The 18,901-nt window shown below is 34.2% G+C and overlaps 1 protein-coding gene across 1 annotated transcript in view; it reads left to right on the top strand.

Moving 5' to 3' along the window:
* The first annotated feature begins 8,911 nt into the window (after positions 1 to 8,911).
* The window catches only part of LOC131849167 (anion exchange protein 3), a 61,184-nt gene continuing 51,194 nt past the window's right edge, over positions 8,912 to 18,901 (top strand). Inside the window, exon 1 of the mRNA XM_059199168.1 lies at positions 8,912 to 9,053. Coding sequence (XP_059055151.1) covers positions 9,006 to 9,053 — 48 coding nt within the window. The 5' untranslated portion in view covers positions 8,912 to 9,005. The remainder of the gene's footprint in view (positions 9,054 to 18,901) is intronic.

Genomic DNA, 18,901 nt, shown 5'->3' with positions numbered 1-18,901 from the left:
AAATACATACATATTGTATATTCCAGTCTACTGAAACAATAAGTAAATTAGCCAAGCAAATCAGTCATATACTCTGCCGAGTCAAGTGTACTAGTATGTAGTAGCCAGCCAAGCTCCCAGAAGCGCAGAATCCTCCTAGTGTCTTCACTTGATGATTGACACCTGAGCTGCCGTTTCTTCGTCTTTAAAGCAGCCCCGACAGAGGGGACTGTCTGTAGCACCCATTGTGTACAAGTGTTGTTTAAGGGATAGTGGCCCTTTTTCCTCCCATCATCCCTGATGACTGATATTTTTAACAACACAAATTTCATAATACGTGTGCCAATCACATAATTATATTTGTATGGTTGTGCGAAGGCAAAGCTTGTAGGTACGATGTTATTTGTTTTTTCTACTCTGTGATTTCGACAACTACGTATTTATAATATTAAAACAGTGTCCACCAAATTTTAAACAAATATTAAGTAACGTTGATATAGCTAATACCTACCTACCAAGTGCTAAGCATAGCTAACCAGTTTGCTCGGAGTCAATACCTTTATATATTTGTTTATCAAACAACATTTATATACATATATAATAAAAAACTGATCGCTGTCCGTACATGGTAACAAAATAATAGAAATGGTAGAAAACTATTTACGGTTTTTATCAATGTAATAGGAGCAAAAATTGTTTTGTCTGTTCGTTTGTTAGCATTATTGTCAAAAACGAGTTTAAATTATACCTAAGTTTGAACATGATTAAAGCTCTATGGTCAAAGGCTAAACTTCTAAACGTGTGTGTCAAATACATAGTAGTGTGTGTAATTTTTTTTTATTGCTTTCATGTGTTTTGTATGTATCATTATAAATAAATATTTGCATACTACAGTCCTTCTCTATATAAACTATAAGTGCATGAAATTTCATACACATCCGTTGGCGCAATTTCATAAAATTTCATAAGGGTACTAGGTTAAAGCTTTATTTAATAATATAGACTAAAACATGTTTATTACATTGATATTTATTTAACTAAATGCGGAATGTTTTAATTAAGGAATTTATGTCAGCTGACAGGCAAAGACACGAAAAACAGTTAGTATTTTTGTAAAGTTTATATAATGTACATTTGCATACCCATACAGATGGAATAGGCTCATCTAAACAAAACCTGTGCAATTACGCAACAAATTTTTATTTCAAAATACAGCGAAAACTTAATTAATCGTAATATCCGGACTAATATTATCGTAATCTGAAATCCGGATAATTAAATAAAGAATACTATTTATGTACATAGGTATGTATTAAAGATAACATACCTCGCCGGAGTATGGCTATTTTATTGGTACGTTGACATGTTATCTGACTAGGGTTAACACACAATGCTAGAAGTTTATTCAATAGAAAAAATACTCTTAACACAAATTCTCATTGCGTGGATACCAAACATATTTTAGCAAGCAGGTTGCTTTGTCAGCTGTGTTTCGGCTATAAAAGGCATGACATCTCAATGCCTCGGAATGGCTACGCATGAGTGATATCACAGGCAGGAACGACCGGTTATTTTTGATATTAATTGAAGTTGTAAAGAACCCCTTCGACGAGGGGGAAAGGGAATTGTTAGTAATATGGACTGATGATCTTATTGCTAGCAATGTACCAAATCTGGTTGATCGCCGAACCGCTTGGAGGCCAACCAGATAGCCCTGGAAACCATCGTGATAAATTCTTGGTGAATTTGTCACGATGGACTAACAGACCTGACCTCATGCTCATCTTATCATCTCCACTGGTGTCCCGCAGCACCGGAGCACCAAGCGAGTTCCCAACAGTCAACGTGCCAGGAAAGGAGCTCAACAAGGAAGCTACATTATCAGAAAATGTAGAAAGTGAGTTGTCTATCAGAGGGCTGCTTATTCCATTACGCTAAGCTAAGCGTAATGATAAAAAATGTAACGTCGAAACATCAAACAAGTGTGTTGCAGTATAATATTTCTGACTGTAGGTACCTACTTGTTTCTTTATTGCCAATTATAATACTGTCATAGACTTGAATAACTGCATTTAAAAGATAAAGACCTGTGATTTTAAAATTATCAGTATTTATCTTTAAGGCTGAAGTACTTGCATGTAGATATTAATCGCCAAATTTTAGGAACCAAAAGAGTAATTACGTTGAAGTTTTTTATTTTTACCAAAATCCCTACATACTTACGTTTTTATTATTTTAATAAATAGATTATAATAGATAATAACTTGATATATTAATACTAATATGCTGTATACATATAAAGTAATATGCTCCCTGACTGATCAGTGAACAAACTAAATTAGACACTTTAAAATAGACTAAAATAACAAGTACATTGGAAAATGTGCTTTATGAGGTACCTAAAGACCAAAACGAAATCATAGCGCCTTCTAATTTTACCACGGCGCCATCTATTATTAAGTTCAGAGAAACCGACAGAAATAAACAGCTTAATGAAAGCAATGTATGCCTAAGAACAATGTCGTGGACATCTAAAAAACTTAAGAACTAAATTTTATAAATTGTATATAGATAGTAAGTATGCTCAGGTTCGATAAATATAGTTTCACATTATTGCTCTCGTCAACAGTCAGGCGTTTCGTAGATATATTTAATGTACTACAACTTTGTTAAATATTTTCGTACAAGTTTCAGTCGAATTATATTACTTATTTATATAATTATTGAACAAAAAAAATTGAAGTACGCATTTATTCTATATATCAGCAAAAAGCATCTAATTTTGCCATAGCGCCATCTATTATGAATTTAATTTAATATTAGTATACGATTCAGAGTAACCGTACAAATACTACTAGATAAAACTAATGGATGCCTAAGTGAAATAGCAAGGTACAGGTGTAAAGCCTAAGTACAACATAAAGCCATGGAAATAAACATTTCGAGTATTTTTCATAGGTGGCAGTGTGACAACCGGTTGCACATTATTGCTATTTTAAACTTACAGGCGTCAGGTGACTGTTTTTTAAGTACAGCCTATGTAAATGTAGTATACATAAATACTATGAAATAAATGTAACGTTATTACTCGCTTTGTAACTTCTAGTAAAGATTTATTTTATTGTCAGTTCTACTCAGCTCGAAAGCACTCCGTACGGACTGTATGTAGATTGTACTGAATTATACATACATGAGAATCTGTAATAGACCTAGATGAATAAAGATATGATACATTTATTATATGGGTAATAAATATATAATGAAGATAATATCATACTAAAACACACAAAATATTTTTATGTAATATCAGTGCTTGTAAATCAAATATAATTTAAAAATGTCTGTTTTAAGAATCATTTTTCCATCAGTAAAATGGAAATATAGAATTTTACGAATATGTCTCTACAGATATGTTTCTAAAATCCTATATTTCCATATGATTCTTAAAACAGACATTTTTAAATTTATAATATGTACATGTATACCTAAATGATTAATGGATGATAAATAATCCATAGACCAAATAAAATTAGATTACCTAAGTATTCCATAGTTATTGACATTGGCTGTGATAGATTTTGATGTTTATTAATAATAATAATAATATCAGGACAATTCACACAGCGCCATTTAGACCCAAGTTAAGATAGCTAAAGCTTGTATTATGCGTACTAGATAACTGATGTGAATATATATATGTTTTTTTCATAAATACATAATATACATAGAAAACACCCAGACCAATATAAACAATCATACTCATGAATGCAAGAGTTTGTGCCGTGCGAAGAATCGAACCTGCGACTATCGGACGGAAAACGGTGTGCTAAACCGCTAGATCACCAAGGTCATTACAGTATAATAACAGCGTTTCTGGTTTATACAAAGTGCTACTAAATTACCTACATTCCCTGCTACATGTTATTATGTTAGTTAAATCTACTTCATCTTGATAAAAAAGGAATTTTATATCTTGCTTTGAGAAAGTTATTTAATAAATGTTTTATCACTGCATGTAAACAGTACGTAGTCTGTACATAGGTAAGTAATCAACACCAATGCTGTGTAATTAAATACGAATTATATTTTAATATTTGCAATGAATTTAATACAGATTACATAAACAAGAGTAAAATATATTTTGCTTTTGCTATTATTGATAAATACTTCCTACTCTTGTAGATTAAACAGCATTGTTATGTATTCCCGAACGTGTATACGTAATTGTACGTACTTATCTACACCTAAATTGACTAGGATATTTTCTAATCTATTTTATTTTGAATGATGACTGATTTTCTGAAAAGTAATGTAAAATATATGAGAATAAATAATATATCAGGAACTGAGAAATTAAGAACAGTATCTTGCCGATTCTAGTTTTAATACATAATATATCGTTTTCATTTTTTGTATCTAAGTACTCACAATCGTGTTCTAGTTTTTGATGTTTGTTATCATCCCGTCTAATGTCTTTACCTAAAAAGTCACCACCACTAAAAATAAAGGAAAATTGCTCAAAAGTAATGGATTTTCTCCAAGTAAAATAAAGCTCCATCTAATAGCACATTGTTGTTTTGCATTTTTCTATAAATAGAAACATAATCTGTTCTCACCTACTTCTATCAGCTTTTACCTGTTTTACTATCTTAAGGTACACTCTCCACCTCTGCAATTAGTTGCATAAATACTAAGTTAGATTTTAGTCGATTCCCATCTTAAATTTAACCCTAAATCCGAAAAATCTAAGCTTCACCGGCATCTTTGCACCGATCCGATTTCATGTATATATTCATTTATGAAATCGGATAGATTCCATATTATATTGATTTATTATATTCATGAATTTCATTCACCCCCTCCCTAATATCATGATTTTTTTAGTCTCTCATCGTCACTAACAACACAAACATTTCCCTCGTACATCGTCTCCATTCCCTTCTCTTCTTATGAGAGAACAACTATGACAATCAATGTTCTGTTTCAATATTGTAGATAATAAGTTATCCAAAGTCAAATAGAGTTAATGAAGATGAATTCCTCAAGTTCAACAGATATTTCCTACCCTTATACTGTTATACATATTCAGTTGAATATCATTGCAACAATAGGAGTTATAGTTGCGTGGAAATGATTTCAAGAGCGCTCTGGGGGATGCTCGTGGAGAATGCAACTCCGCAGACGGCGCGGCGCCCAGATCTGTATAAAGTGTCAGTGTGTAGTACTATTACTATACACACTGGTGTATAGTGAGCGCACTTCAAACGTATGTTATAATGAAGAATGGTAAATGCGAAAACAGAGCCGAGGCAGTTCGAGACACTTGTGATTAAATCAATGTTTACATTAACAGACAATTGAGGACACTGACAATATTTTTTTTTATTATAGTACTTTTAAACTTGTTTTGTATTTATTCAATAGTGGTTTTATTTAATAAGTACACATTCTTTTACCTTTGCTTTCCTAATGCTCGCTGTTTGAACATCGTCGGCTCGCGCGACTGGAGTCCGCGAGCAACGCTCGAACTCGAGGGGGGTGCGAATAACACCGCACCGGCCGCCCGACACTTTTGATCTCGCCACCGAGTACAACTCGCGCGATAAACTCTTATATTTTAATTTTGCTTCTCTGTAGTACTTACTCAACTATATAAGGTTTACAGTCCATACAGAATTTCATTTATAAGTCCATACTTTAGGACTCCACTTTCACTTTCTTTCCTTCAATATTTCCATGATTAAGTGTATTATTAAGTATTAGACTTTGTACTTCAGCCCCGGTGGTCTAACGGTTTAGCAAACTGCTTTACTACGATACGAAACATAACATTTTTTTAACACTACAATGGTGCCACCATTGTAGTGTTCAAGCAATTCACAAATTGTAGCAAACAAGCTTCACAAGTATGATATGTTTATATTGGGGTTTACTGTGTATATATTTTTTAAATCTTACTTTTATATAATATATTATGTATGTATTTAAGAAAACAAAATATTTATTTGTACAAGTTATCTAAAACACAAGCTCAATTTAGCTGCTTAGATGGCGATGAGTAAATTATTATTACTATTCCCTTACAGTTCCTGCATCGCCTATATACGTTAGTAGTGGGGAACAGAATTGTTAGTAATGTGGTTTAATGAAACCATTGTTAACAATGTCAAATTGACCTCCATGCGATTCCTCTGCAAACCATCATTATAAATTTCTTATGAATTTGTCACGATCGGCTATCTGACCTGATTTCATGCACATCTTATTCCCCACCTGTGCGGCGCTAGCATAAGTCGTTAGTGTAGGCGGGAGCACCAATCCATTATAATCCACTACTGAGGTAGTGTATTCTGCACCTACGGATCTGAACTAAGTAAGTGCAATGTGTGTTGTATCATATACGTACGTACATATACATAGTGTATGCCTTTTAATATATTATTATTTTTCTATATACTTTTTTGTGTTCACTTTTTGATGGCATGACAGTATTTACCTTCTTGAGATAAAATCACCAAACTATTATTATTATTAAAATTCTATCCATTTTTTGGTGTAACAAGTATACACGGAAGTAAGTCAATAGAGTATTATATTTAGTTGTTATAATTTGTATGGTTCTATATCATCATCTGCTTCTTCCTTATGCCATTTATTTGGGGTCGGCGTAATATGTTTTTCGCTTCCATTCATCCCTGTTCGCAGTCATCGCGTTATTTACTTCTTTTCTTACCATATCATCTTTCACACAGTCCATCCATCTCTTTTTCGGCCTTCCTCTGCCCTTATAACCATCCACATTCATATGTAACATCTTTTTTAAAATATTATCCTCGTTCCTACGCATTACATGTCCATACCATAATAGACGATTACTCTTCAACCTCTCTAACACCGGTGCCACTTTCATACTTCCTCTAATGTATTCATTCTTTATCTTATCCATTCTTGTCACACCACACATCCACCTCAACATTCTCAACCTCTGTATGGTTCTATAGTATATTATAAATTACTAGCTATGCACGTGGCTTCACCCTCGTGAAATTTATAGTCTATGTGTCATTCTGATATGTAAGCTACTACTTACTACTGTAAAGTTTCATCAAAATCAAGTAGTTTTTGAAAGAGTAACAAACATCCATACTCACAACCATTCGCGTGTATAATATTAATAAGATTTTCATTTATACCTACTATATTTGTGTTGTTACCTGCAGCACCTGCTGTTTTTCTTATATCTTTACCGTCTAAAGGTAATTTGGAAGAGAAAGCTTAGCGACAAGACCGTCTTTCTAACATATGCAAATATTTTAAATTAATATGATCTTGGTGTGATAAAGTGTATAAAAAGCCAATATCTAAATATAGTACAGTGTACATACATTACGGTACAGCAAAGGCTTCGCTAAAATTAAACTAACGAAGACAAATCTGTACGATCATTAACACAGCGTTTCTATCATTCCATACCCCTTTAAGGAATGGAGCAGGGACAAGGAATCGGTTTATGCCAACCTCAGTAAGTTTATTTATTCTGTATGGTTCTGTTATAAAAAGACATAATGTTGAACACATTGTCTTTTTATAACAGAACCATAATTTACATGAAACTAAAGTTGACATTTATAATATATATGTATCGAGTTTTTATATATCTGATATATAAAAAAAATGGTTATATAATTTCAGTAGTTACGTGTTATTGTTACAAATATTAGCAGTTGTTAAAAGAGGTGTTTTGCACATTTTTTGTGTCCAGTAACGTGGGCATTTATTCAATGACTCAAAATGGGACATTGGTTTATGTTTGTCAATTAATAAATAATCAATAAAAACGGTTTTTTTAATTTATTTAGACAAAGTTAGCTTAATAGTTACGAATTATAAAACATACCCGATTCAACCGCAAGTATCGAAGGAATGAAACGTTCTATAATACATATATATGGTGAAGATTTTCAGTAAGAATGATCTGGGCACATTTTTTATTATCAACGTTACAATGATCCGATCCTACTACCTAAATTTTCGCGTGGTCTTCAAAAACGGGATAATTTTGAGTCCTAAAGTTCATTTCGGGGACACCGGGACTTGTAATTATAAAAAGCGACAGTTAAAACGGGATAACTGGTCACGTAACATAACAGTCACTCAAAGTGTTAGCCTCTAAATGTTGCATTTCCGTAGGTCAAAATCTCGTACTAAATATATTTTCGTACCAGTATATCTAGTACCCCACCGACGACCAAACATCACGTATTTGTAGTCTTAAAAAAAATATGTCATCGATTTCAGTAACTGACGATACTGTGAATAGAATAGACTAGAATATTATTTTTTACATTACACATCACAACACAAGAATGACGCTGCTGACATTCTTGTGCAGCAAGTAAATTTATATATATGAAAGGAAATTATAGCATAGAAAAAGAATAATAATGTTGAAAAAAAAGTAAAATGCATAGCTTATCCACCATTGTGGGGCATCGTCACGCGTCATTGTTTGATTGTGAATTAATGTGTGCTTAAGAGACGAATCTCAGCATTATGCTGTGACTAAAGCTACGACGCTCATGTTCAGAGGAACCCGGGATAAGAGACTCAAGGATAATGTGCAAATAATTTAAATTTAACAACTATAGGAGGAATTATTTATGTAAGTATTGAAAAGTAATTTGAGTGCTGGAGAAGTATCGGAACATTTCTAATGCGGTCAACGGAGGAGCATAAAGTGGAGTCGTGTGATGGGTCTGTTTCATATAATGTGTTATATGGAGGGCTGCGGCCGGGTCTGCGGCAGCGTCACAGCAGCCGACCGTCAGCCGACAGTGGGCAGCCGGCAGCCAGCGGGCAGCCAGTCATCAGCGCGGTCAGCACTCGGCAGTGAGCACTGCCACTAGTCGGTTGTGTTTGCGGATGACGCACGCACCGCCCGTCGCGGCGCTTGAATTCGGTACGTGACTCGCGAGTGCGGCACTCAGCATTCGGCTAGAGAGGCGCGTACGCAGCCGACGCGCAATATGAGCAGTGGCAAGAGGAAGCTTTCGTTCCTAGGGTTCGCCCCGCAGGTCAGTCCAACTAACTACACCACTCTTCCATCCCGAGTCGTACCATCTTCACCACCACCTCACAAAGTGGTAGTTACCATTTATTTATTGTTTCTCTGTTCATATATATATTTAGTATGTAATATAGTTCTCTCGTAATACTTAATAATGTTTTCTGTTTAGGGTGTAATATTTCGTATATTACACTTATAAGTCTCCCTGTTGATGTAACAATTATAATAATTAAGTTTCACCGAGCGCCGACTTACAAAAATAACTTAAGCTGTAAGGAAGCTACACGGCCGCCCAAAAAGTCCGTACACAATTCAGCCACATCAAGCAGGGGGTCCTTTTGCTCCGCCTGCGATGTAAGGCGCGACGCAGTGCGGCGCTTGCGTCGATTGTAGGCCGAGAGTAGTTTGTCTAAAATAAGAAGAGATACTTGCAGTTGATTAATATGACCATAGGCGCGTACCCCTTGGAGGAGAATATGGGGCGACTGATTGCCCAGGATAGTCCTGGGCATTCGCTCGCACTATCTTCTCTTGCCACGCTACTCATCGTGAAATAATTTCTAGCGATGTATTGCACAAGCGAAATCATTTTTCAAAATTTGAAGTTTAAATTATTAACAAATTCGTATTTGTATTAATTTCACAAAGTTTTAATTGAATAAAGTTTCGAGCTCTGTAATTTGGGCTGCGCGTAATTTTATCATTAATAAATACATGTTCCTAATTGTTGTAGTTCACAAAATTATAAACAATACAATTAAAATAAATAAACCTACGTAGGATTTTCTGGCACTTGCCACTCTTGTAATTTTTGCGAGAACGTCTTCTTTACGTTTATTTTTGAATTTATTTAAAACAAATATTATACAATTATTTCAATAATCTGTAATTTTATCACGTTTTTAGTTTACGAGCAATTTCCAGATCTCTATATGCGACAGTACTTTTTGTTTTGTATGTTATTCACCAACAGCGAACCGATTATGATGATTATTATTGATACATTACACTTGTATCAGAAATATAATAATATCATCCGATTTAAAGTTAAATATGTATATGTGGTACGAAATTTTATACACACAGAAACTGCTACGTGTCACATGACAACGTGACCAGCACATAAATACATATTGTCTAAGAACAATTACAGTTATTATTTTTGACACATTGTTCTATAAAAAAAACCCCCGCTAATCAATCGTAATAGATTTTGGGAACAATAATAATAATAATATATAAATCCTATCGATTACGTTAGTTTAGCCATATAGAGTAAGCAAAATTTCTTTTCCTAGTAGATGAAAAATTATACCTTAAAACTAAAAAATATAGAAATTATGTGGGCGATAGAACGTGGACGGACTGAGGTCATTGCTGTTGACAATAGATATTATTAAAATTAATTAAAATATTATTATTACAAGAAACTAATCAAAAGAGGAAACTTTTTTTCTGTCCACATTTTCATCCATTTTTTTAATTGTCAAATTGCCTTCTTAAGTTTAACAAGTTATACCCATAGTTAACTATTTCTCACTTTTTTTTTCTTCGTATCTCAGTACACTTTGTTCTTGAGTAAAGGCCTCGATTGATGTAGCGCGTAAGCCTTCCTTCTTACCTCCAATGGTCACGGGTTCGCTTCCTCGCTCGATACAAATATTTGTATTTATGAGTATGATTGTTTATATTGGTATGGGTATGTCTACCCATAATACAAGTTCCGCTTAGTTTGGAGCTATATAGTGCTGTGTAAATTGTCCTGCGTTATTATCATTATAGTGATGCAAAAACGTTGTTTTTACGAAATTTGCAGGGACAGAGAAGTATGAAGAACGCATAGAAGTATAAAGTCTATGACAATAGAATCTAAATAACATTTAATTTAAATTAATGATGGTCAAATTTCGAGCTTTAGGCGCCCCCTAGTCATAATTAAAGTAAAACTAAAACCATTATTTTCATTTTACTTAAAGCAATATAAGGCGCAGACGCAGATTCTCGTCTGCCGCACCGCGCTATTTTATAAGTTAAGGAACGAGGCAATACCACGCGATATATGACTATGTACATAATAAGACATAGCGACAATTTCATGTGCACCTTTTGACCAAAAAGTTCAGATATCTGTTGAAATGCCATGATACATGCTTAACTTGCACCATCAGGACACAGTACTAATGTTATTGATACATCTGACGGTGAAATAGACAGTTTGTCAATGATGACTTAGAAGACAGCATATGTTAAAACATAGCCAGACGCGGACGTGACGGGCTATCATACTTACGGCGATATTCAGGCTTGGCCTCGAAATCGATCAATCAATCAATCGATATACCTAGCTCACTGATAAATTATTATTATGTAATAAGTACGTAACGTACTACTTAATATAAAATGTATAAGAATATGCCGTGTAATATCGGCGAAAGAAATGACTAGGAAGCGACGCGCGCTGTATTACTGTGTACTCTACATTTCTTTCTTATGCCTTATGCAGGCGAGTTTACTGATGACACGTTTCATTAGAGCAGAATTTCATTTTTATGAATTAATATATTTTATATGTGTTTTGCAGACTGTTAGGTTTTAATTGTTCCATTGAGTAATGAAGCGCTGTACATATTGTGAGGTGTACGTGACTCTATCAACCGCACACTGACGAGTACAGCATTCCACACTTGTGATATTCATGACAATTGATTTCGTAGGTACATATCTGCACTATCAGTAAGAGAATCGACATCAAATGACTGTAAATAACAGATATTCTCAATTGCACTATATGTTGGATTTATATTGACGGCCTCGGTGGTCCAGGGGTTAGGCACATCGCTTTACTCCTGATGGTCGCGGGTTCGTTACCTCGGACGGTGCAAAAATTTGTATTCATGAGTACGATTTTTTGTATCGGTCTGGGTGTTTTCTATGTATATATTTACAAAAAAATATCTAAGTATTTATAGCAGTTGTCTAGTACCCATAACACAAGCTCAGCTTACCGTGGGACTAAATGACACTGCGTTAATTGTCCAGGGTGATTTATTATTATTAATATATATTAAGCGATCTTATAATCGCCACTTATCATTTAATTTCGTAGATCGTTTTATTTGAGATAATTCCATCTATATATAATTTGTCAAAGTTGAGACTGGTGTCTCGTCTCATTCTATACACCGATATGTTCTCTATCTGTCACGACAATGCCACAATGTCACGACGGGCGAATTATAACAGAAGTGCACCTACGTATTAAAGCACAGGACATGCACCACTTGGCCTACTTTCTGAATAGCCTAACAACGGGCTGACTGATTCTCAATGCACGATATGAGCCATTGGGGTTACAATACAAATACAAAACGTAAATCGTTCCCGTATTACATCTATAAGGATACAAGTAATACTTAGGCATTAACTAAGAAAATAAATCACTAGGAAATAATTGTTTCGAACAAACGGAGCAGCTAACAGCAGCTGGTTTACATAAAAATCGATTAGTGTATGACTAATGCATGCGAGAGAAAAATATAACAAGATGAATAGTTTTAAAATATGTGGAATTTTAGATGATAGTGTAACTTAACTATGTATAGGTACATTCGCGTCAATATACATATATGTGGTGTGATTAGATACTGAATTTTATCTCGCTGATTATTATTTACCGATGATTTATTCCGCACACATCTAGATATTTTGTTTTGTTTAAATGAGTCAAGGTTACTGTCAATTAAATTAAGTGATAAATAAATATTTAATTATCATCTGCGGTTCGTTTTTATGGAGTCAATAAAGAAGGACAGCACGGCTGTTCTATTGTATTCATAGTATATAGTACTGTTACATAATACCATTATTATACTGAAGTGTCTCGACCCGTCAAATTTTTGTATCTTATCGGCAGTGGAACATTTATTCAAGGTACATCAGGCGATAGGGTTATTTACGCGAAATTTATCAATTCGCAATGTAACAGGTGGATAAGATAAGTGCTCGAGCCCACACCTTAATACTGGGACGTCGGTGGCGCTACATGCGTGATGAACGTTCCGACGTCCGCGAGACCTCCACCCGCCGGTGGTGCTGCTGCTTGCACGCGGCTGGCAGCAAGTCGAACGACGCATTAACTCATCATTGACGACGCGCGAGCATGACGGCTGTCAGTTGTCATTACACTGCACACGTTGAGCGACATTATTATTCTATGAGGTCATTACGCTAAAATTAACAATACCTAATCAACAACCGCGGACGCCGGCGCCGACGACGGTGTGCGAACACGAGACGACCGTGCTCATTACTCTATGATAATGACAAATATATATACATACATGTATATGTAGGTCGATAGATGATGTATATGACATATATGTAGGCACTAGAGTTGCCACGAATGTTGAGCTTCTATCAGTGAATCCGCCTTATCGGCTACTGTTTTAATATCAATACTAAATCATAAAAAGGGCCTAATAAATACAAAATCCTAATGTAAACTATACTATCTTTCAGTTATATAGTGCCTACCTATTTCATTCTATTGTGACATGAATACATCAGTATAACAAACAACAAAGTGGTAACAGTATTCATCCGCCAACTCAAAAGCTTGAGCTGAGATTTGAACTCCTAGCTCTCAGACTAAAAGCATATCTGCTAGGCAGGAATTAGCCTTCAGCTTCTCCGTAAGTCCTGCCGCAGGTTTGAAGTGCAATTAGTATTTATCCCCTATTGTTTGATGACGCTGTAAGCCATATGATGCTGTTGGCCAGCTGCGACCAAAAGTACCTAAATAATTAGGAAAAAAAATGTACAAGAATATACTTTCGTTATGCTCTATTGTGGACATATCTACAAGTCACTGTATATCATTAGAAAAATGGACAGAATACAACTTGATATAACCAATAATGTCTATTGTTTTGTAACTAGACAAAACTGGGACAAAAGTATCTGTGAGTATTCGGCTTTTCTTCCTAGAATCTAGCAGAATATTTTACATTCGTTAAAATCATTATAAGTGGTATCTCTAGTGAGCAACACTACACCCTACCGGGCCAGTTGCATGTGTTTGATAATAGATTTTGCTACTTTCTTTTTCTTCTCTATAGCATCCAGCACGTAACGGGATCATATGTAATGTGATGGATAAAGCTGCAGTAAAGTCAGGTCATAAGTAGATGCAGCTTTTCGGGAAAAGGAAACGAAAACTTGTGGCGCGCGGCAATTTGGCCCCTCCTTTTGGTGCGTAGCACAGTTCGGCTACGTGTGGCTACGCCGAATTCGAGTGCGGTTCCATCAAATGGACTGCGCCTGTACTAAACTTTGATTTTATATACGGTATCATTACAAGCGTTCCGAGCATACGTGGCCGTAATGTTTTTGCTAGTAAGGACAGTACTAGAATAAGATTTTTAATATTATTTATACTTTATTGTATAGAAACAAACAGTCACCATCTGCTTCTTCCTCATCCCATTAGTTTAGAGTCGACGTAATATATTTTTCTCTTCCATTCTTTCTTTTTCGCAATCATCTCGTTATTTACCAAAAAGTACATACACACATACACATATTAAAAGAAAATACGATTGATTAATAGTATTATGATAGCATATGAGAATTTACTTCTATTAGAAACCTAAACCTACCTGTTTACTAAGATTTCTTGGCCGCTCCAAAAAATTGGTTTAACTGCTTCGGAAGTTGAAAGGTTCTTACGAAAACCTCTTTCTTTTCTACCGCCCATCTGGTGGTAAACGTTTCCCGTAGCCTACGGAAGCCAGCAACACAATGTGTACCACGTGTGCTTTGCATCATGTTTGGTTTGGCGATATTGTAATGAAGTTAACACCAATTATACAACATAATATTGTATGACAGTAGGGCAAATTGAAACAGTCATGCTCGCTATATAGTTCAAACTTGTAGCGGCGTGGTGGTCAGGTCAATATTTAGGTTATTATCATTGAGTACAATGATGGCTTGGTCATCCGTCATACTCGTGAATGGTTACTGCTTGTGGCTGGTATGTTTGTGTTACACACTGATTAAATTCGCTATTAATTATTTAATTGTGTTCTGGACACGCTCGCGTATATTGCCAATGGATAACAAATCGTCAGTACTAATAGTGGCACATTTATCCACTGAATTTAGAAGCCATGAAGCTTTGCACATTACGATCACATTGCTCCGATCCGAATAAACATTATATATGGAAGTTTATATGTGAAATACAAAGTTAAAACCTCAAATAAACAATAATTGTTTTACATATGACGTATTGTATTATGTTCATGTCAATTATAAACTTATATGGAACAGGAAAATTGACATATATGGAATTACATGAAACATAGAAACCTACATGTATGTATTTTTGTGAACTTTAAATTTTAAATTAAAGTAGTACAATGCCAAGTTATTTAAAAATATAGTAATAATAAGTTTCGGCGAGCAAGTGTGATATACGCCACAAAGCGTAATAAACTAGCTAAAGCTGTGAAAATGTATCAAATATTAATAATAATATATTTATTTTCTTCACAAAAATATTAACAGAATATATAGTGTAATAGAGCCATTTGGGCAAAATTTAATGCAAAAGTACTATGGAGAACTGGTGTCTATACTAGGTATCCAAAGAACTTGTTAAGAGTCATCAGATTCCTAATTATATGTTACGTTCTAAGATATAGAAATAGAATTACAAGAGGGATCCGGCTACTATATATAAAAGACAGAGAATATTATGCAGTAAAAACAATATCTTGGTGAAGTATGTTAAAAATGCAAAAGTATTTAACAAAGAAAGAAATCTTTATGGCTAAATGTAAACATACAAAAAAGGGAAGGAAAAGCATGTAGATTATGTTGATGCTTGATCGCTCGTTCGTAGATATCCTACAAAGTGTTGTTGGCAAAGGGACGTGTAAATCCGTACATACACCGGCGCCGGAGAAGTGGAGCTTATTAATGTACTTTCAGAGAAAATTTAACTTGGTATTAACAGTAATTGTAGTTTGACTACGTTTACTACCTCTACCTTGTATAGAATATACGCCATAAATTTCCGAGAACGGCAAAAAAGTCATTCGGAATATACCTACGCGTAATCACTTATGATTATGTAGTATTTGAACAATTTGTGGCATTACTCTATTTATTAGACTACTTTGTTCTTTACACAAAAGTGAGTAATACATTTTAAATAAAGATTTATCTAATTTAAAGGTAAGGTAAAATAAGGTCTTCTGTAAGACAATTAACGTTATTGTGTACAGTATGGTAGTCAACCCCAAATTTAATTTCGATCCTTGTGTGAATTGGAATATTGTGCAAGATAGACGCTTGTTTTCATAAATTCCGACTTGCATCCAATTTGCTAGAGATTGTCAGCGTTCTTCCGCTGTAGATACAAATATACGAGGAATGTGTTCTAGATATTATTTCTACATGGATCGTTTTATATATACCTATTAGAATTATAATCAGTTGTAGGTACAGAATTTAAGAGCACTGTCCTCGTTATCTGATTCGAGTTAAGATTCGACGTCTCATCACCTGTATCAAATATCGAGGACGGGGCGCCTAAATATTTTTAATGAGACTTTGTATCTTCACTTTATAACTGATTAGCTACCTACCAGGGCTTCGCACGGGTGTGTGTTCGGTACGTGTATTATAATACATATAAACCTCCGTCTTCGATCACTCTATCTATCTAAAACCTGCATTAAAATCCGTTGCGTAGTTTAAAAGAGCTAAGCGAACAGACAACGAAAACGAATTCATTTTATAACATGTAAAGAGTAGGTATGTTATATGTATAACGGATCATATTATAATTGAATAGCATAATACCTATAAGCTTTGATTTAGTTTAATTATTTCGATGAGGATTTTTTAAGTACAATTGAAATTCCTTTTTTATTATTAAACGAAAAACAAATAATAAATTTATAGTACTCTTATTTAGAATGTTCAAATAATGTTTAAGAGGTTTATCTATAAATACATATATTCCGCTACAGGCGAAAGTTGTCAATAGTGAACTGGAATCAATGTAAATAAATCTTACATGGCGAACACACAACGGCACGTACACAATAACAATTTGGGGAGTATCTATGTACCTACCACAGACAAATTGTGTGTTTATATCGTCACAGTGTCCAACAAATGTCGCCAATCAGCCCTGTTAACATGATACTTAAGATGTACGTAATGTCAAATACACAAAAATTAATTAGCTATTAACGATAATAATCATTCTTAATTGTGAATTACGGGTGGTCCATAATGTTCTTATTTACCATGTGTTCATGCCACAGCACGTCTTCACGAGACGTAGAATGTTGATAAAACATCGACTTATTTACTATTTAGTAGATAATACGTAATACTGAGTAGGCAGTTGAATTTTAATTGATATTATTAGACAATCACACGTCGCAAGATTGAATTTATTTCGGACATTTTTTTTCATATTATAATGCCCATGTTGTAATGAACTTAATATTTTTTTATCAGACGTTGAAAATACATTAAAGGCGTTCTGGTCGCAATAAGTAATGTCTCTTGAATTACAAAACATACTATAAGTATATCAATATAACACATTGTTACAAAATTACTAAAATATATAATTAAATTGATTTATTTAGTAGGACCTCTAGCCTATGCCTATAGTTTGGAATGTTTCGAGATATCACTAGATATATTCCAATGCTACCCGAACAGATAGGACCTACATATAATGTTTGTGTAATTAATAAGAGTGTTTTTATAATTTATCAACTTATCTGTACGTTAGGCAGCAGTAATCTCGAATGTGTTATATCACATATCACTAAATAAATAACACACACTTATGTGTTATTATATTTTTCCGGGTGCTAGTCTTTAGATTAGAAAAAAGCAGACAATTTTTATCAGTTGATCTATTTGATATTATTATCTATACATAGATCTGTATGGAAAATAGTCGTCTCGCTTCCTGGGTTTTCAATAAAGAATATAATATGTATTTACACGTCACAGGCAAGTTCAAGTCACATTAATGAAGACACTGACAACTGACTATTTAAGGTGAAAGAAAAGAGACTAGAGAAGAAAGTGTATAGCAATCCTTGTTACCTAATTTTTGATAATTGACAAGTCGGTTCAACTTTATTAGACCTACATTAAGGTTGCATGTCCCCGACCTCTCTGCAAAATCTATGATCATATTCTATCTGTCATAACTACACTCGATGAATTCTATTTCCATAGGATAACACAACTGATATCAACGTTTCAGACTAGAGAGATTTGTTTAAACAAGTTTGTTTTCGAATTACACGTCACTGACAAATCGATTTCGTTATAAAAATATTTCTTTACCTCATTCGTATGAACAATTCAAGGAAGTATAAGTATTTGAAAAAATATGCAAGAAATATAATGGATTTTCAGAGTAACTTAAAAATACGTTTATATTTATTAATATGTAGTAGTAGGATATAATAAAGTAAGCCGAGATGTTAATTTTTGATTCAAAGCATTGCTATCGCGCTTTTGCTATGGCTAAGAATACCTGCATATTAATTTTATTGCGTGGAGACATTTCTCTTAAAATCAGGTTGACACAGATCAGCATAATCGATGATGGGAAAAATATTTTAGTCTAGTCTTTGGACTAAAGTGGCCTTTGTGTTAAAGGAATAAAATCTGAACCAATTGAGATTCTAATCTATTGCATTCTATTTCAAGACGAACCAAATTTTAATTCTGGCCTGCCCCATAAAAGCTCTTTTTGAACTCTAATATTGTGTACACACTATACAATGTACCATAATATATATC

This window comes from Achroia grisella, unplaced genomic scaffold, assembly GCF_030625045.1.
Source record: "Achroia grisella isolate CSIRO2021 unplaced genomic scaffold, CSIRO_AGI_Agris_v1 utg640, whole genome shotgun sequence".
Taxonomy (NCBI): domain Eukaryota; kingdom Metazoa; phylum Arthropoda; class Insecta; order Lepidoptera; family Pyralidae; genus Achroia; species Achroia grisella.
This window is presented reverse-complemented; position numbering and strand designations above follow the sequence as displayed.